The sequence below is a fragment of the Mercenaria mercenaria genome, chromosome 13 (genome assembly GCF_021730395.1).
Source record: "Mercenaria mercenaria strain notata chromosome 13, MADL_Memer_1, whole genome shotgun sequence".
NCBI lineage: Eukaryota > Metazoa > Mollusca > Bivalvia > Venerida > Veneridae > Mercenaria > Mercenaria mercenaria.
The window spans coordinates 19,127,760-19,149,043 of NC_069373.1; the positions used below are offsets into that span (position 1 = coordinate 19,127,760).

At 37.4% G+C, this 21,284-nt stretch overlaps 1 protein-coding gene across 2 annotated transcripts in view; it reads right to left on the reverse strand.

Moving 5' to 3' along the window:
• The window catches only part of LOC123529508 (SRR1-like protein), a 32,947-nt gene extending 11,850 nt beyond the window's left edge, over nt 1-21,097 (reverse strand). Inside the window, exons 1-3 of one of the 2 annotated variants that reach the window (XM_045309868.2) lie at nt 20,981-21,097; nt 13,242-13,282; nt 10,486-10,524 (exon numbers count right to left, since the gene is read on the reverse strand). In XM_045309868.2, the coding sequence (XP_045165803.2) occupies nt 10,486-10,524; nt 13,242-13,282; nt 20,981-21,078 (178 nt within the window). In that variant the 5' untranslated portion in view covers nt 21,079-21,097. The remainder of the gene's footprint in view (nt 1-10,485; nt 10,525-13,241; nt 13,283-20,980) is intronic. The other variant, XM_045309870.2, reaches the window with a different exon arrangement.
• Between the last annotated feature and the right edge of the window lie 187 nt (nt 21,098-21,284).

Here is a 21,284-nt window from a genome sequence, read left to right on the forward strand (position 1 = left end):
TGAAAGTTTAGAACGCAAATAATCAAGATAACAGAAGACTTGGTTTGACTAAGTTTGTTCCTGAGAGGTTTAGAAAGGTGAAAAAAATCTCATGCCCTTTAGCACCAGCTTAAGCTGAATTATATTATAATGATATTTAACGAACTTCATAATACCAAAGGACCAGAGGCTATTTACATATTTAATGCAGATATTTACTCGATCATTTTTATGTTTCAATTAATAGCGTGCCCTCAGTTTCCCTTGCGTGAATAAGACACTCAGCAATCGGGGGGTTACGGTTACGTATAATGTTCTATAACATTGGAATATGGTGGAGATATAGAGTGTGAGCATTATTGCCAAACTACTATTTAAGCACACCAGCATTGTTTTGCAACTGACCGTTCCAAGGCTTTGCCGCACTACGTTCCTTTATTTTACGTTTTAAGCTTTCTGTCTATTGGCTTTACTTAGTTCATGTATTTATCATGTTCTAACCTATACATGCATTGCTGCAGAGTTTTACGGTTCAAAGATGCGTTGCATTAACATGAATCAGAGTGTATCACAAATCGGATCTGTTGAGATCTATTTTCAGTTTCAGAGAAAGAATGATGAAAGAAAGAAAATGAAATGATTATCCCCTGCCCCTGATGCCCCTCCTCCTGCAATTAGCGAAACATAATTATGGAAAGCCCATAATAAACGTTTAAACGCAGGTTTGATAAATTATACTGTTTATAGATACTTTTGTTATCGCGGAGCTGAAGACGAATTAAGTAAAACACTTTCAGTGTTGATGTCAAGTTTGAATGCGTATGATTAACCAGTAATTCTGAGTAATTAAGTCGACTATTATGAATCTAACTTTAAGAAAATATCTGTTACATTTCCACCGGCATAGTCGTCTTGCTCGTACTTAAATCTAGTTTAAATAAAATTGCACACAATGCATGTAATATGTACATGTTCTAATAATAACAGCATAGACAATTACTTGTGCCGACATTGATTTGTATTGCATTTTCGACAAAATCCTTTCCTTCTAGGTACTGATTAAAACCAGATATTAATAACGTATTTTCCCTTATTGTATGTTATATTTCTTGTAACGTTTGGAAATAATCTTATTTCAGATTCAACGCCATATGATTAGTCGAAAATATTTTATTTCAAGAGGTAGAAGCGACATGTAAAAATGCATTGTATATTAGGTGGGTGGGGTACAAAATAAACAATTAAAATAACTTAAATATACTTTCTACTGAGAAAGTGCAATATAATATATTTGATATGTCCAATTGGCTTGTTTAATAACATCATATCCGATATTATAAGCAATTTTATTTATATTTTCAATCATTATTCAGCAGTATTATTTTCGTAAACGGTCGCCATATTGATGACGTCATTTCCGGATCCAGTCGCGGTCTCCAGAAGAGATACATACATATTATTTTTGTCTTGGACCAAGGTATAATTTGGTATACGTGGCTATATTTCTCAACTACTTTCAAGTGGGATTACGAATGGCCGTGGACTAGCTAGCTTTCGGTCAATATAGAACTTAATTATGGCATTTTCGACCATAAGACGGTCCTTTTCTTCATTGCTTGTGAACATGTTTAACTTTTTGTAAGCGGCTGTAAAAAAGGCACAAGAACCTGGAGCTAGTTCACTGAATGAATCATCCACTTACTCGTCAGCATTGCTGCTTTCACTAGTACTAATACGTACACGTGCACGCTTAGAGTGTGTTGGACCAATCACAGATTCTGTGCTTGAATTTAACTGCCTCGCCATAGGCTGTCTGGGCGAAGAACAGAGAAGGACTGATGGTTGTCAGAATAATTTGTATATTTAATATATTGATAACGTAACACATAAGCACAGATAGTGCTTGACTCCCTTTTCATGCTATCATTGCTATAATTATTGTTGAATTGCTGTTAATAATAGAATTTGGGTCATTTATGGTTGATTTGGGTTCATTATGTGGATAGCTGGGTCCCAGCTTCGCACATTATATCATATACAAAGGTTAAAGGGAACCAGATATGTGATAGAGCAAGTACTCGTTGTAGAACGTTATGTTTAAATTTGGACCAATCAGAAACAAGTTCTAAAAATAGCACGTCTGCTGGGGTATAAATAGGTAGATGGATGACAGAGAGCTCATTCGGTATCCAGCGGTTGAAGAAGACACATCGAGGATTCAACTAATAATTTATCCCAGTACCTTGAGAAGGAGACTATTGCAGTCACCCTGTCAGGGCGGATAAATTATTAAAAAGAAAACTTTGGAAGTTCTTAGACTAAAGAAGAGTAGCAGAATTTCGATAAGGTTTCGAGCTATAGGGCCAGCGCATAGGAGCTTTACCTAAAGGTAATTGAATGCTATAGACGATAGCATATATAGGCTGAGCATCGGAAGCTGAGACAGAGACCCAGAGTTTGGTAATCTACTGAGATAGTAGGAGAGTTCCAGCTTATAGACGGTTCAGCATTATTGGCGAAGTACAGCCAAGGCATCGGGGATAATACCTATATGGTAGTTGAATGCTATATATGATAGCATATAGGCGCTGAGCATCCAGGAGTCAGGGCAATTATATAGAGTTTGAGAGGACAGAGGCCGAGCATCTATGCGATAGGACTCGTATGTTGTTGATTCAAAGACATTGTCTGACGGGAACTTCAACAAAAAGACTAGTCAAGTATAGAGTCTCCAGCCTATAGGAGTTTGAGCTAATCATTTTTAATTAAAGATTGTTAGTTTGAAACATTTATTGATTTGCCTGATCCCTGAAATTGTCTAGCTCATAATAAGAAATCATTTACGAATCATTGGTACACGAATCATTTAGGCAAGGTAGCCAGAGGGAAAATTCTATATATGAGATATTTGGTCTCACCAGCTCTACGTTTTAACAAAGGACAATCTACATCGTTTGTCAGCTAGTCTAAGACATAGTCACCTTAGCGATTGACCCAAACCATTGTTCAAGATACTAAAGGCGTAGGCACTTCCCTGGGTCATATAACCAGTATCCTGACAATTTGGGGGCTCGTCCGGGATCTATATCCAAAGAGGTACAGAGACTAGTGGTTTTGACGTTCTGTTAGTGTACCAGAAAGCGCTGTGACAGCAGGTAGTCTGAGCTACATACAATTGAGCTTTAGAGATAGTTCCAACTTAAAGTTTCAAGATGGACTACAATAAATGGGTAGCGATGGTGAACGAATGGGCTTTTTCGGGTTCAGAGCTGAGCGATTATGTGGATAGAAAGGAAAAGGAGTACACTGAACGCGAGGAGCGTATGCTGAGACGGGATGAAGACAGCGGAGGTTTGGAGGCTCAAGAAGCTGAGAAGAAACGACTTTTTGAACTTGAACAGGCCGAGAAGTTACGGCATTATGAGGAAGAACAGGCTGAGAAGAAAAGATTATTTGAGATTGAACGTTTGAGGGAAGAACGAGCTTTGAAGGAACAGGAGTTGGAGATGCTTAAAATAAAGGCTGATGCCGGAGCTTTGGGAGTTGATAAAGGTGCTGAGCATTTGAGCAGATAAAACATTGCGGCCAAGGCTACCAAAGTTCGAGGAAAGTAAAGATGATATGGATGCATACCTCGAGCGATTTGAACGGTTTGCAAAAAGCCAGGGATGGAAAGAAGAGACATGGGCTGTAAGCCTCAGCTCATTACTTACAGGAAAAGGCCTGGACGTATACACAAGCATGCCTCCAGACCAAGCCAATGACTATACGGCATTGAAGAAAGCAGTTCTGAAGCGTTACCAGTTAACAGAAGAAGGTTTTAGATTGAAGTTCAGGAATGCAAGCCAGAGCGTGGTGAAACTGTTTTTCAGTTTATGGCAAGGCTGGACAGGTATTTCAGTCGATGGACAGAAATGGCAGAAGTTGACAATACGTTTGAAATGCTGAAAGACCTTATGATCAGAGAACAGTTCATCCAAACATGTTCCACAGACCTTGCTTTGTTCTTAAAGGAAAGAGTTGCAAAATCGAGAGCTGAGATCACGCAGTTAGCAGAACAGTACATTGAAGCGCATGGTGGTACTATAACCTCGAATAGGGTTTTGAAAAATAATTCCTCATCCAATAGGCCGCCACAACGTCTAAGTATGACACCTTCATCTCAGCCCCAACAAAGAGAAAGGCCAGGTTTTAAAAAGCCTGTATGTTTTATATGCAACAAGGAAGGTCACATAGCACGAGAATGCAGAGACCTATCCAAGAGGAAAGTAAGCGGTGCAGCTTTAGCTAGTAGGGGATCCTATGAGGAAAGACAGAGAAATAGGCATGGAACGCAAGATTCTACACCTATAGATTGGAGAAAGGAAGGCCAAGCGCAGAAAGACAGACAGTATGAAGACAGGAAAGTGTCAGCTTCATGCATAGCTGTGTCATTAGATGACAGAAAGGTAAAAGACAACATAGAAGATGGATGGCTTAAGTTAGGAGATGGACAATCTGTTTCGGTCATAGCAAGCACCTGTACCATTGATTCAACAACCGGTGAAAGAAACTTGGTGTTGAAGACAGGATATATAGGGGATAAAGAAGTTCAAGTTTTGAGAGATACAGGTTGTGAATTGGCAGCTGTCAGGAAAGATCACGTATCAGAGAATCAAATGTTGGATAAGACGTATCTTATGGTTGCGATTGATGGACGTTCAAGGACAGTTCCTGCAGCAATGATACAGGTTGATACACCATATTTTAAAGGTGAAATTGAGGCAATGGTTGTGCCAAACATGATATGTGATTTGATAATCGGAAATATAAAAGGAGTTTCAGATAAACCAGACATAAACTGGAGAATCCGAGATGAAAGACAGCCTTCATCCGGCGAAAATATTGCTGCAACTGGGATGAAGGAAACCCAGCATGCAATAAATATGGGTATTACGGAACCCTCTGAGGTTTGCAAAGTCAATGTTGAGCAAATGAAAATTGCTCAGAAAGATGATGAGACATTAAAGGAACTTTGGACTTATGCTAAGGATAAGGCGAAACTGAAAACAAAAAGAGGTTTCAGGTTTCATTATGAAGTGAGGAAAAACGTTTTATATAGAATTATCGAGAAGAAGAAGGGCAGAGTTGTTAAACAGATAGTAGTCCCAACCCAGTTTAGGAGGAGTGTTATGATATTAGCTCATAAGTCAATAGCCAGGGGACACATATCAGCTAAAGAGACACTTGATAAAATACGAACGAGTCCTCATTGGCCAGGCATCACAAATGAAGTAACAAGGTTTTGCCGGTCATGCGATGTATGCAAGAAAGTAAAGACTGACCTGTCACCAAAGAGCAGTTACGGTAGACACGGTTTGCAAGAATACAGGCATCATGATAGAACAGAAAGAAACTGGAGACAATCTGATGACAGACCAAATTTTGATGATCAAGGATTCAACCTGTATCATGAGAGGTCATCTATTAAGTACGCGAACAGAGGATCACGTTGGCATAACAGAAAGAATATATATGATAGAGATCATAACGGACGAGATGATAAGGGTTATAAAGTGTATGGCTCAAATAAATCTGAGCACAAGAAGTCATGGAGACAAAATGACATGAGAAATGATCTCAGAAAAGGGTTTATACGTAGGTCTGACGGGAGTTATCATGTAAAAGGAGGTTTTGGTGAAAACAATTATTATGTCAACAGAAAAGATGACAAGTACTCTCACAATCAGAGAAACAAGTGAACATCATTCATGAAGAATGATGATAGGAAATTAAAAGGTCAGGAGATTAACGTTGTATGATATTCTTGAGATCATATACTATTTGTTGAGTCTTTTAGAGATGTTTGATCTTTGATACTGATTGTATCAGTATATTAGTGAATGTATGTTAATAATAGCAATGATACCTGATTTGTAAAAATCGAGAAATAGTAAAAAGAAAAGGAGATTTGTTTGTACACAAATTATTCCTTAAGTGTTTGAAAAACTAAAAGTATTTTCTTGAGAAGGGGGCTATTGTCAGAATAATTTGTATATTTAATATATTGATAACGTAACACATAAGCACAGATAGTGCTTGACTCCCTTTTCATGCTATCATTGCTATAATTATTGTTGAATTGCTGTTAATAATAGAATTTGGGTCATTTATGGTTGATTTGGGTTCATTATGTGGATAGCTGGGTCCCAGCTTCGCACATTATATCATATACAAAGGTTAAAGGGAACCAGATATGTGATAGAGCAAGTACTCGTTGTAGAACGTTATGTTTAAATTGGACCAATCAGAAACAAGTTCTAAAAATAGCACGTCTGCTGGGGTATAAATAGGTAGATGGATGACAGAGAGCTCATTCGGTATCCAGCGGTTGAAGAAGACACATCGAGGATTCAACTAATAATTTATCCCAGTACCTTGAGAAGGAGACTATTGCAGTCACCCTGTCAGGGCGGATAAATTATTAAAAAGAAGACTTTGGAAGTTCTTAGACTAAAGAAGAGTAGCAGAATTTCGATAAGGTTTCGAGCTATAGGGCCAGCGCATAGGAGCTTTACCTTAAAGGTAATTGAATGCTATAGACGATAGCATATATAGGCTGAGCATCGGGAAGCTGAGACAGAGACCCAGAGTTTGGTAATCTACTGAGATAGTAGGAGAGTTCCAGCTTATAGACGGTTCAGCATTATTGGCGAAGTACAGCCAAGGCATCGGGGATAATACCTATATGGTAGTTGAATGCTATATATGATAGCATATAGGCGCTGAGCATCCAGAGTCAGGGCAATTATATAGAGTTTGAGAGGACAGAGGCCGAGCATCTATGCGATAGGACTCGTATGTTGTTGATTCAAAGACATTGTCTGACGGGAACTTCAACAAAAAGACTAGTCAAGTATAGAGTCTCCAGCCTATAGGAGTTTGAGCTAATCATTTTTAATTAAAGATTGTTAGTTTGAAACATTTATTGATTTGCCTGATCCCTGAAATTGTCTAGCTCATAATAAGAAATCATTTACGAATCATTGGTACACGAATCATTTAGGCAAGGTAGCCAGAGGGAAAATTCTATATATGAGATATTTGGTCTCACCAGCTCTACGTTTTAACAAAGGACAATCTACATCGTTTGTCAGCTAGTCTAAGACATAGTCACCTTAGCGATTGGACCCAAACCATTGTTCAAGATACTAAAGGCGTAGGCACTTCCCTGGGTCATATAACCAGTATCCTGACAATGGTCACACCCCGGAACCACTGTTGGACGAAGCAGGCGATTCAACTGGTGATGGTGTGCTGTAACTCACCGTATGCGCATGCTTTGAACGTAATGGACTTTTAAATGGGGACGACTGTCTACCTGAAGTAGCGGAGGGTGGAGAGAAGGGCTCAGCACTGCCTTCCTCCGCTACGTGACTTGGTGTCATCACTTTGGATTCCGTACATGAGCACTGCAAGTCCGGTCTATCACTTGATGTGGCATTTTCATCATCGGGATTGGGCAGTACAGGCAATACTGGCTGTACAGACTGCTGCACAGACACTACCAGCTGCACAGGCTGTACAGGCTGGGCAGGTACTACAGGCTGCGCAGGCACTACAGGCTGGGCAGGCACAACAGGCTCAGTGGGCAGGGTTGGCTGCCTGTGTGCAGCTAATATGCGTTGCGCTATCATGTCCTCCATGAGGTGGGTTACCCTCCCATCACGAAAGGCATGGTTAGTATTAGTATTAGGATCTCACTTGCATTAGTCTGTGCCCTAACAAGGGCCTGACCTTCAACACCATGGACCGCGCGCATATGGGGCATATCCCCTTGGAATCTTTTACGGCATACAAAAAGGACTTGGCAATTCTGAAAACAAAGAAATGAACATCCTGATATGGGGACTGAACGGAACATTTCATTTAGTCCGGATATACTTCATTGAAATCTGGTTCACTTCATTTAAGTCAACAACTCATTTCAATTCCTTACTTTCATAGTTACTTGCAATTGCATATGCTTCAAAAAAACTAATAAATACATATAACTTTTCCACAATGCCTTTTCTCATAACTGCCGACTGTAACATAGTGACAGCATTCTGTAGAATACATTTGCAAATAGTTAAAGGACTTATTTACACAACCATAACATGGAATGCAATTGTACCTTGTGACGATGAAAATGGGTATAACAGTTCAAAAGCATATGTGCAGTGATACAGCGAAAATGTTCACTAGCTTTTCTACTGTGCATGTAATCTTAATTGCCGACTGTATCATAGTGATATGGTGCTATATGATACGTGTTCGTGTAGAAAACGGAGATCTACATACTTAGACCCTTAAAAGCCCGATATGCCTTGTGGCCGGGACCCAAGGAACAAAAGTTTGACCCCATGTGTACGCGGATACAGCGAAAATGGCCAATTTAGCTTTCTTACAATGCATTTAACCTTAATTGCCGCCTGTATGATGGCGAAAACATACCCTGCAATATATTTTCTGGTGTGTAAGGGACATATCTAAGTAAACTTATCATAAAAACTGGGAGATATCCTGTGCAGTTGAACAGAGGAACAGAAGTTCAAGCCACGTGCCTGCCCAGAGTGCTAAAATGTCCATTTTAGCCGTATTTACAGCGCATATTACCGTATTTGTCGCCTGTATAAGGACGATACAACACACTATAAAATGCATTACCGTGTAGGCAGTGGACATACCTACATAATCTAACCCTAAAATGCAATCGTTGGATAGGTCTAGAAAAGCGCTCCAAAGGCACTGGTCCCATTTGCCTGGGTGATCGGACGGCTGCTCCAGAGCCATTTAAGTGATTTCCAGGCAGTTGTAGCAGTTGCCTCCCTTGTACCTTTGCTGTCTATCACACAGGTTACACATAAATGGCCATTACGCAGGAACGAGATGTCGGAGCAAGCTGTTTCTGGTACCATTGGAAAGGTCTCGTCCAGTCTTGTCTCTTGGCAGCCAGTACGGTCGTCTGAAGGAAGGCGCGTCCGGAGCAGTGTCGCTGAAATGTGTGAGAACCGTTCTCTTGGTGCATTTAAAAGGTTGCCACGGTAAAACGGCATGATGAATCGCCATATGTTTGACACCATTGTAAAGGTCTTGCCAAGTTCTTTTGATTGGTACCAAATTCATGGGGCTTAGCCAACGTACGGCTGCTCTAGAGCCAATTTCGTGTGTGCGACAACACGAAAATGGATATTAAATCAGCACTGAGTGCTAACGGGGTGTCGAAGCAGGCTGGTTCTAGTACTGTTGGACAGGTATTCCAAAGAGCTCCAGAGACGTTTAAGTGTTTTCAGTAGTAGTTATAGCAGTTGCCTCCCTTGTACCATTTCTCTCCAGCATATAGCACATAGGTTACACATAAATTGTCAACAAGTGCGAATGAGAGGTCGCAGCAAGCTGGTTCCAGTACCATTGGTAAGGTCTCGTCCAGCCCCGTCTCCTGTCATATAGTGTGGCCGAGTGACGGAACGTGCAGCTGCTACAGTGTGTCCGAAACATGCGAAAACCATTCTATAAGGGCACATAATAAGTCGCCATGGCCAAACGGCACGTAGCAGTGCCATGGTTTTGGTACTGCACCAGTACAAACCTGTTTATCAATATTCTCATAAATTCACACATCCCATTTCTTGTATCTTTCTTAAAACTGGTTAAAAAGCAGTAACACAGTCAACATTTTTAAGGCCCTGTGAATAAATTTCAGACCAACTTCTACACTGAATTTATTGATTGAAACTATGCAACAAAATCACAGTATAGAAATGTTTGCGAGAAATTAATTTTTGCTAGTTTGCCTTTTTTTATTATTTAGTGAAAACAAGTCCTCTGAAGAGTGTGACTTTTAATTACTTTAATGAGAACAAGAGAAGCAGACTGTCACAAAATACGCCCATCATCGAACTTGGCCTAATTCAAGGGCCATAATCCAAGAGTGCCTGGGGCGACTTTGCTGTTTCTTGAACTTGGCCAAGATATTATGCCCACAAACACTGCCAGCAAGTATGGTGAAGATCAAATGAAAACTGTTTGACTTCGAGAGTGGACAAGACTAAATTTGCAGATTTTGAGTAAATCAAGGGCCATAACTCAAGAGTGCCCAGGGCGATTTTGCTGGTTATCGAACTTGGCCAAGACATTATGTCCACAAACATTGTCACCAAGTTTGGTGAAGATGGGATGAAAACTGTTTTACTTAGAGAGCGGACATGCTTTTGGAGGCCGACCACCCACCCGCCCGCCACGGTGTTCAGTATGCCCCGCTCTTTCAGAGATGGGCATATAAAAATTATGGTCATCATAAGAATTATAAACCTGTGATAATCACATATCAAAAATTGGAATCCCAGGCTAAATATAGATTGAAAGCAAGGTTCTGATTGACTAGCGGAAAGGTTGTCTGAACATGATCCTCAATAGGCAGTCTCCAACTCCTATGCGTAGTGTTAATATGAGATGGTTTTAATCAGATTGACAAAAACAACTTACCACTTTCACATTTTTCTTGAAGAATAGTTTTGATTTTATCTGTAAAAGGCAAAAAAAAAAACATCCCTGTCAACAGTGAGGAAAAATAGTATTCAATGCGCTGCAATAGTTTATTTTCAGATAATAATTTTAAATGTAGAAAACCCTGATCAAATGTATTTAACTCGAATAAATATATATAAACTAAATGTGTTTGTAGAGCTACATTTATATTTAAATACCATGTATAAAAGGCATTTGTTAAACAAGAGGGTCCTGATGACCCTGGATCGCTCACCTGAGTAATATGAGCTACATGTTTTAAATGTCAAACTGATGCTAAAATATTAAGAAAGTAGGTTAGTAGGTCACATTCATGGTCACTGAAAGTCAGTGTTAAGATTGGTGTGCAAAACTGTATGTCATCAAAATTTCATGGCTGTATCTTGAACAACAAAAAAGTAGGTCAGACTGGGGTGGTACGTAAACTTTAACATTTGTGTGATGCTCACGCTAACGCCGGGCGAGTAGGATAGCTCCCCTATTCTTCGAATAGTCAAGCTAAAAAACTGCTAATTTAACTGAACTTGATTTGTAGAGAGTATTTCATAAACTGTAGCAGTAAGTGTTTGATTCACAAGTGATAAATCTAATTATTTTTACTGGTATAAATAATTTAAAGAAAAATTGCTGTGAACACCTGGCCCCTTCCTTGAGGTGGTTTGTGTTTTGATAGCAACTGTCACATTGCCTAATTGACACCATGTCTTACTATATACATATACAATATTTATGTTTCTGGCACTTATTAGCTGTCATGATCAATAGTCCCACTGTATTATTCTCAATACTTGAACATGGTAACTTCATTTTGAAAATAAGTAATGCAATCAAAATATTCAATTGACCAGTATTGACCACTACATGTACTGATAAGGAATTTGTGTAGGACCAAAATTTGAATTGACCAGTAATGTCAATAAGTGTAATTTATAGTAATAAAATCTTTAATTAATTAAAAATAAAGGCTAAATACTGTAAGTAGATAAAGCACAGAATAAACTAGTATTATTAGTCTAAGGATGTTATCCAAAGTGGAGCCTGACCAGGACACATTGCCAAGAACCAAAACTGACCACTCTAAATTTTATATTATTCAAACTGCTTTATTATTTTTATATTACTATTACAGCCTGTGCTAATCTGTGAATGTACATTACGTAAAAGTGTTGAATAAACCAGTATTGACCTCCCAAGAGTAACCATAGTATTGAATTGACAGTATTGACCAGTATTGACTGGTTTTAACCAGTACTGAGCGCGGGCCTGCTCAATACTCATACTGAACGGCTTTTTGCCAACATTGACTGTCAGTAGGTCAAGGTCACAGTCAAGTGACCCCTAATTACTTGGGGTCATCAGGTAATTATAATTAAACAGTCTAGGAAATATGATCAGATAATTTTTGAAGTAGTTTTTCCTAAAAACCTCATATACAAGTGACCTTCTGGGCAGGGCCTCTTTTCACCCCAATGGTATAATCTGAACAATCTACATATCAAAGGCCAAGTCCTTGAACTTTCAGACAAGAAGATTTTTAAACTGTTTTCCTATATAAGTCTATGTAAAACTTGGGACCCCTGGGTGGGGCCTCTTTTTACCTCTTTTCAGGGGCATAATTTGAATAATTTTGGTAGAGGACCACTAGGCAATGCAACATACACAAATGTACCAAATATCAAAAGCCTAGACCTTGCAGTTTCAGACAAGAAGATTTTTAAAGTTTTTTCCTAGTCTAAGTCTATGTAAAACTTGGGACCCCCTGGGGCAGGGCCTCTTTTCATCCCTGGGTAATAATCTGAACAATCTTTGTAAAAGACCACAATGCAATGCTACAAACCAAATATCAAAGGCCTAGGTCTTGCAGTTTCAGACAAGAAGATTTTTAAATTTTTTCCTATACAAGTCTCAGAATGTAAAACTTGGGATCCAAGGGCAGGGCCTCTTTTTATCCCAGGGGCATAATTTGAATAATCTTCAAAGAGGACCATTAGATGATCACATGCCAAATATCAAGGCTCTAAGCCTTGTGGTTTTGGACAAGAAAACTTTTAAAGTTTTTCCTTTCGGTTGCCATGGCAACCAGAGTTCTGCATGGAATTCAATTCTGTGAAAAATCTGTGAAAGGGGGCCACCCAAAGATCATTCCTATGAAGTTTGGTGTAATTCTGCCCAGTGGTTTTCAAGAAGATTTTTTTAGAAAAAGTTGACGGACACATGCACAACGCATGACTGACGACAAACACTGAGCGGTCACAAAATCTCACCATGAGCTCATGGCTCAGGTGAGCTAAAAACTTATTCAAAAACTGCTAAGTCAAAAAAGGGGCATAATTTTGAAAAAATGCAAAGCAGAGTTAAGGGACCTATGCAGTGCATGTCATATTATGACACTGAACCAGTGTTTGAAGTTTCAATCCATTCCCATTAGTTGGTACTGAGATAACAGCTTAAATACAAAACCTTAACCAAAAATTTCTATGTCGAAAAAGGGGCATAATTTTGTAGAAAAGCAAAACAGAGTTATGGAACTGTGCAAAGTAAGTCAGTTTATCACAGTGAATAACTGTGTGAAGTTTCAATCCATTCCCACGAGTGGTTACTGAGATACCAGCTTACATACAAAAACTTGACCAAATCGGGACGCTGAAGCACGTGCGAGTCCAATAGCTCAAAGTTCTATTCTTTGAATAGTCGAGCTAAAAACTTGATCTTACCTACAGTATCAGTGAAGAACTGGGTAGAACAAACATCAAATCTGAAAATATATGTTACACTGCATTATACAATATCACATTACTTGGCTTCCTAACTACAAAGACTCCCAGGAAGTAATATTTTGAAAAGATTTTTAATTCTCTGGTGAAATAAAAGTGTCGGTGAATCTACTGTTGGACACATGATTTAAGGTACTTCCCATTTCTATGTCCCTTGGTAGTACACCTTTTTTAGGTACAGATTGACTTTCTAACTGAAAGCAAGTTTGCAGTTATGGAAATAGTGAAGTGGGAGCAATAACTCAATTCATTCACAGTTTAACCAGTGTAAACATCCAAGCAGCAACCAGGGACTTTCAAAAATTCACTTTAAAATTGGTTTATTATGTCAGGTTATGCGGTATTTACCTTGAGTGAATACAATAATCTTTACCCTGCTAAATTTCTAAAATAGACTGGTCCATCATTCAATTTTGGCAATACCATCTATTATTCCAACCATGATCAGGTCTGCACTGGTCACAAAGGCAGAAGCACTTGGCTAAAGGTAAATGGATTATTTACTTACAGGGGATGCTGATGTTTACCTACAGTTTTACATGTTTAACTATAAACAGGTGATAGATCACTCTTCTCTGTTACTGCAAACCTTAATTTCATAAGGTCAATAAATGTCCTATTACCTATACCAGAAGGTCAATAAGTATACATAAAATAAGGAAAAAATATAACATAGAAAGTTAAAATCTAAAATCAAATACAACCATTCTATGCTGTAAACACATTAAAAAGCAATTCATCTGTATTATCCCCTGCCAATGAAATTGGGAGCGGGGGGTACTGAAATGGCGTTGTCCATCCCTCAGTCAGTCCATCCGCAGCCATTTCTCAGTAACTACCTGGTAGAATTTCATGAAACTTGAACTAAACATGAACCAACATACTGCGATGATGCCCGCCAAGTTTTTTTTTTATTGGTCAATTTCCCTTCGAGTTATTGCCCTTGATTTAATGAAAAATGTCCGTCCGCAGCCATTTCTCAGTAACTAGCAGGTATATTTCATCAAACTTGAAATAGACATGAACCAAGATACTGCGATGATGCCCTTCATGTTTATTTTTCGATTGGTCAATTTCCCTTAGAGTTATTGCCCTTGATTTAATGAAAAATGCACAAAAATGTCCGTCCGCAGCCATTTCTCAGTAACTAGCAGGTAGAATTTCATCAAACTTGAAATAAACATGAGCCAACATACTGCAATGATGCCTGTCAAGTTTTTTTTTTGATTGGTCAATTTCCCTTAGAGTTATTGCCCTTGATTTAATGAAAAATACACGTCTGCAGCCGTTTCTCAGTAACAAGTTTGTAGAATTTCATGAAACTTGAAATAAATATGAACCAACATACTTTGATGATGCCCGTCATTTCCTTTTTTTATTGGTCAATTTTCCATACAGTTATTGCCCTTTGATTGTTTAAAAATCCACAGATTTGTACATAACAATTTTTTTCATTTTCCATCAAGATTTATAATCAACATGTAAAGTTTTGTACCCTCCCCCCTCCCCCCCCCCCCCCCCAAAAAAAAAAAAAACAACATTCATTTTCTGTTAATTTGATTTTGACTAATGAAATGATTTGCTTCTTTGTAACATTCTTAACTTTTTGCTGGATATATTTTTTTGCCGTTCCTCACAACAGACCCTTTCGGCGGGGGATACTAATTCATTGAATTTGCTTGTTAATTTTAAGAATTGCAGATGCTAACAATTTCAAAATAATTCTAATCAATCTAGATATCCCTGTTTCTCATATTCTCATTTTTGCCAGTTGTCAAAAATTAATGATACAATGTTTGTCAATCTCTAGACAGGTATGGGACAAAACTGACACATCGGAAATTTTAACACAAATGGATGAAAATACTGGCATTTTACTGAATTTTCAAAAATGTCCTTATTTTTTTCTGGTGGGGTAACCAAAATTGCCTTAAATTAATTTATTATGCTATCAATTGTCATATTTCTTCATGCATTTACTACAGAATACATCTCTTTATTGCACCATGGTAATTTAAATGTTTTAAATTCTACAAGTTGCTTGTGCTGAAGAGTCTTGAATCTAATTCCACAGGAATACGAGAAAAGAAAATCTTGGTCAATATCTGAGATTGGGGGTGGTATAGATTTTTCTAGCACAATCTAAATATAAAGCCAATAAAAAGTCTGCTTTAAGAAAAATATGATCACTGTTGCAAAAGCAGCTCTTATTTTCAAGCATTTGTCTAGAATAAAATCATGCGAAGGCACCAAACACCACCCACTTTTAGGCAATGTGCAAAATAAGACAACTAAAATATGAATTGCTTAAAAAATCTGTAATGACTAATGCACTTATTTTAGATAAAGTCTGTGGAAGTTGCATTAATAACAGTATAGCTTGACCCCTGAAAAGCTGATCTTGACTTTTGAAAATCTGATTTTGACCCTTGAAAATTTAGGCTGAAGAGTCAATGACTTGATCTTCAAAACCTACCGAACGTCCTGCTTGAACATGTAAACAGTATAATTTATGAATTTCAAAGGAAGATCGAGCCGTATCGCATGTCCGCACCGAGTTGCCCATTTGGTGGTCTGTAACCCAATATATCTTTCTTGTACTTTATTTAATTAGCGAAAAGCAATAGACTGGTTTACCACTTTCGTGCATTATTTTGCTTCTTTTTTCCCAACCTACCGGTCCAGTCAAAATAAAATGGAGTGCGCACTGCGAAAGGCACCGCAGGTCGAAAAAGAAATTCAAAACAACACACTGCTTACATAGGTTTCTTCATCGGCGAAAGAAATAAACACTGAAAAATATTTTTGTCTGTTATGTGGTAACTGTACTGTTACTAATTCACAAAGTATCAGGTTGTACTTTTACTAATTAAAAAAAAGATCAGGTAGTAGCGTTACTAATTTCACAAAACATCAGGTTGTACCATTACCTGTATTTTCTATTTTTAGTACTGATAAGACAGTGATCGGGTTGGCAAAATTAATGCCAAACGTCCAAGTTTTTTGTAAACAGTGATGTTTTTCTAACGGCCTAAACTTTCTTAAAACACGAATTAGATCAATAATTTTTTGATCAATGGAAAGGTTATAAAACAAGAAATTTATTAATTACTTTTGATTATTATTTCAAAATAAAATGGATCAATTATGAAAGCTTAACTTAAGTATTTTTCTAAAAGTTTAAAACATCACTACGCCGCTATTAAAATTATATGTCATTTAAAACGGTTAGTCATTGAAAAAGATATTTAAATACGAAAATATGAAAATTGTAAGTATTTCAAAACATTTTGAATTTTGAAAATCCATAAATGAGTGAAAAAGTTATTAGAATTAAAAAATTCTTATCCATTACACAAACGATGTAAAAACATTTGTTTTGCCCACCACCAGATAAAGTTTGATAAACAGATGTTAATGCATGAGGTCATGGCGATCTCTCCTATTGCACAAAACCTTATCTGGAGCTCAGCTTTATAATGCATTCTATATTGTAGGCAAACTAAAAATTTGGTTCTCTGGAACACAGGTACATGACACATACCGAAAAATCCGAATGTAGGACGTTTTGGCCAGCGGACGTTTTGGCCCGGATGTTTCGGCCTAGGATGTTTTGGCCAGGCATTTTTTGGGGGTAGGACGTTTTGGCCAAAAATAAATTGTGGTTCCATATCAAAGAATGTTATAGTCAAAGAAGTATAAAAAAACATTTATTTTTATAGCTCTTTGTTATAGTGTAAGTGAATAAATTAAACTGATAATAAAACGTACTCATGATATTTTATCAGTTTAATTTATTTAGGGTTCTAGCCAGGCTATTATCGCCTGTTGTGTGCGACATGCCTTCAGGCTTTGAGTTGTATATTCGACATCCCTTATTTCCCCCGTCTTCCCATAATTGCCAAAGCGACATGTCTTAAACGCAATCCAATAAACACCTCGATTAATCTGATAGTGTATTCCAAAGTTTACCACATGCTCACCCGATAGTTCAGGTAAAACGATGTCAGTTAAGATATACGATAAATCAATGACAGCTTCCTATGTAGAAACGTGTGACGTAAATTTCATCGTAGCTCCACCTTTAAATCCTTTGACAGACAGTATTGTGATGTGTACATGAAAGTGTTTTAAGATTTTTTATGTAATCAGAAATAATGACAGATGACTTTCAACAATTATTGTCCGAACGTTTTTCGCAATCAAGGAAAGACAATGGAAGGTACTAAGTCAAAAATTGTGCAACACGTTAAAATGATTTTGAATAATTCTCGGCGTAATATTAATGTTTTTTGACGTGTATGAATTGTGTTTTCTCGGGTGCAATATCGAATCGACAAAGCCAGAATTAATGTTTCTGTCGTCACTTTCAAAATAGAACTTGTAGAGAAAAGTTTGAAATATTGTTGATCTATTACTTAAGATGATGCCTGGAAATAAACTTAAATCAGAGAGTGGGACATTGTTAAATATGAACTAATTCAAGAAGCTCCGGAAGGAGAACAATGTTAGTGACTCAGTAATAGAGGAGACAGTGTGATGTGAAAAGCGAGACAATCTGTGAATGACATTCTTCCTGGACCAGGTACACCTGGGAAAACGGTCACAAATTCAGAATCCAACCCAGCCACGCCGGATGGCCAAAGAAAATCAGGCATTGATCCAAAATGGAAACAAGCGTTCCCCTGGATGACAGTCTCAGAGAATGGTAATTTAAATCATTTTTTAAGTAATCCCAAAAATACTGAACGGTCTATTGAATATATCATATCATATGTATCAAGTGATCAGTTAATGTATTAAAAAAAAAAGGTGCAAACTATCAGTTGTTAAACAAATTATAAGAAGACCACATTTTATATTTCAAATCTGATTCCTTTGGGGTGAAAATATTGGACATGCATACTTCAAAAATAGGGAGGAAGATTTGATGACTAACTATAAATTAAGTTGTCATGGCTTTTAAACACAGGGCTACAGTATATTTTATGTGTTTGTGTCTTTTTTTTTACATATAACTTCTTGAAATTCATTAAAAAACTTTTAGGTCTCATATCATATGTAAATAACAAAATTGTTTTAAATTCCTTACTTCAGGCTAAGGTATGTTGTGTTCAGTATGTGTAAAGCACCAGAGAAGGCCAAAGAAGTGTGTTCCTGGTAGATCTGTGTGGGTTGACATTCCATGTACCTCAATAAGGCGATCATTTTTAGTATTTCATAAGGACTGAGACTCACACAAGAAAGCATTGTTATTTGACGTTGCGGAAGCAAAAACAGGTGGTGGGATCAAGGCTTGTTTTGTGAGGGAAGAACATGTGAACCATGAGGCAATGACAGCATCTATGACACTTCTTTACTTTCCGTGTAAGGAGGAAATTCCCCACACCACCAAACACAAACCTTTAGTTCATGTTGCTAAGACATTAGGAGTGGATGTTCTAAATAGTTTGGAAAAGTGGGATAACGCCAAGTACACAAAATTGATAAGTTTACGTTGTCATTCAGCAAATAAATTCCACAGGAATAGAAGACTGAAACTTTAATGTGCAGTGCTAAAATTGTGTTGTTTTATGTAAAATAAATAGTGAACATTTTCAGAAACTTATATAACTGGATAAGTTTACATTGTCATTCAGCACATAAACTCTAGAGGAATTTTTTATGACACATTATCTCTATTCATTCTTGTTGAGCATGTAAATGATGCTTATTAAACATTGAAATTCACCAAAATGAGTTGAAGTAATACAAAATTTTCTGGGGGTGACCCCCATACCCCCCCCCCCCCCCCACACCCAGCAGGAGGGGGTAACCCTCCCGCACCCACCCCATTGTTGTCCATGCTCTTTTCAAAAATACCCTTTGGCAACATGCCTTCAGAAAATCCTGGCTAGAACCCTACAGTGAGTAAGAAGCACTATATTTGTATTTTTCACTATGTGAAGGACAACAACTCTAGCCTAGCTGAGTGAAATCCTAAAGAGAACACCAGGTGCAGAAATTCACATGCTAGCCTATATATTAATTCTCTAATGTTTTATGACTCTAAACTTATATTTTTTGACTAAGCCAAGAGCCATAACTCTGGTCTTGTAAAGTAAAAATAAAAAAACTTGTTTGCATATATATATATATTGTGTATGTGTGTATGTATGTGAAAATATTTGCCATTTACAACAAATCAAAAGAGTTATGAAAATAAATTTTATTCACAATTATTTTTCTTAAAAAATTATCAATTATACTGTAACATATGATAACATATTAATATCCAGATCATATTTTGCATATTATGGAAATATTTTTTTTTTTTTGGCCAAAACATCCTACCTCAATAATTTTCTTGGCCAAAACATCCTAGGCCAAAAGATCCTAGGCCAAAACGTCCGGGCTAAAACGTCCGTGGCCAAAACGTCCGTCCTATAGTATAGTATATATCGAGGGGTGAATGCGAAAGAGTTCTAAGTGCATATAAATAAAGAAGCACTTGGAACTTTTTCGCATTCACCCCTCGATATACTCTCTTTATATATACTAAAGGTGGATTTTTCGTTATTTGTCATGTATTCCAGAGAACCAAATTTTCTTTCTATATACTATAGGTGGATTTTTCGGTTTGTGTCATGTAACTGTGCCCTAAAAAGTAATTCATAACTTTATCATGACATCACAGTACAATAGGTGTTCTAACTGACCAATCAGAGAGCTGCATTTTTGAGTATCTGCCAGTTTCCACTTGGGTACAAGGAAGTATATTTACAATGAACATATAGTGACTTTAGATATAAATATCACACTATTTGGAAATCAAATTAAGATTTTTCACTGCACATGGCCCAGATGATGCTACAAACAACAAAACTTTGAAGTTTCATTGAAGTATTATATTCATTTAATACCTTAATTTTAGTTAAAAGTTGATATTTTACACAGGGAGTCTATGATAAAGTCCGAGTAAAATGTAATCAATACCCAAGTGAAATAAGTATCATTCAGCAATGTTTTGGACATGTTAAAATTACATCTACATCTACATGATTCTTCCAACAATCATTAACGATTATGACTGGAAGGCGCTTGTCTGGGCAGTGTTAAAAATGAGAAAAACTCATTAGGTGCAAAGAATAAAAATTACTACAGGTGCTAAGTTAAAAACATAGTGAAGGAAGTTACAGCAGTTGTACAGTAGCCAGCCGCTCAGCAAATATGTTGAGGCTGGGGCTGGACTGTACATATTGAGGAAGGCCATTCCATAGTCTGATTGTACGGGGGAAGAAGGAGTTCATGTGGTATTGAGTACGGGACTGTGGAATTAGGTAGTTCAGATTTCTGGTCGGAGTTAGATGATTATGGGCGACGCATACATGATTCGTTCGGATTTTGTAAAAATAGATGAATGGCTGAAGTTGCCCTATGAACAAGTTCTCTTCAAAGTTAAGACATAAGGTTGCGCCCAGGTTAATGGATCATAATCATGCAGTATATATCATTTCATACTGAAACATCTGCCTGTTTATTCTAATTCATAGTATATTATAATTTGTCCGAAATTAATTATCCGGAAAATGAAAAGCTGCCATTGACTGTCGCGAAATCATATAACAAACAAAAACTACATACGTTTCGGAAAAACAGATGTGATATACTTTTATATCGAAATAGAGAAAAAAAATTACTTAATATCTTTTATTCTTTTTAACTGATTGCCACTCGAATCAAGAGATATTTTCGTTTTTCTTTGCTTCTTTTTGCGAGCCGGTACGAAATCCTCCATCTTGTTTTTGGTCAAAGAAGACCAATTAAATTTTCTTATGGTTAGAGACCATCAATTGGTTACACTTAGATTCGAAAATTTTGGGCACGGCCAGGCTTACATGTAGCGAGTCGCATTGCACTTCCATAATGAGCAGAATCAGGGTGGCCATTTTATAAATTGCGTGCATGCTTTGTGCTTTTAATTAATGGCAAGATCAGGACTCT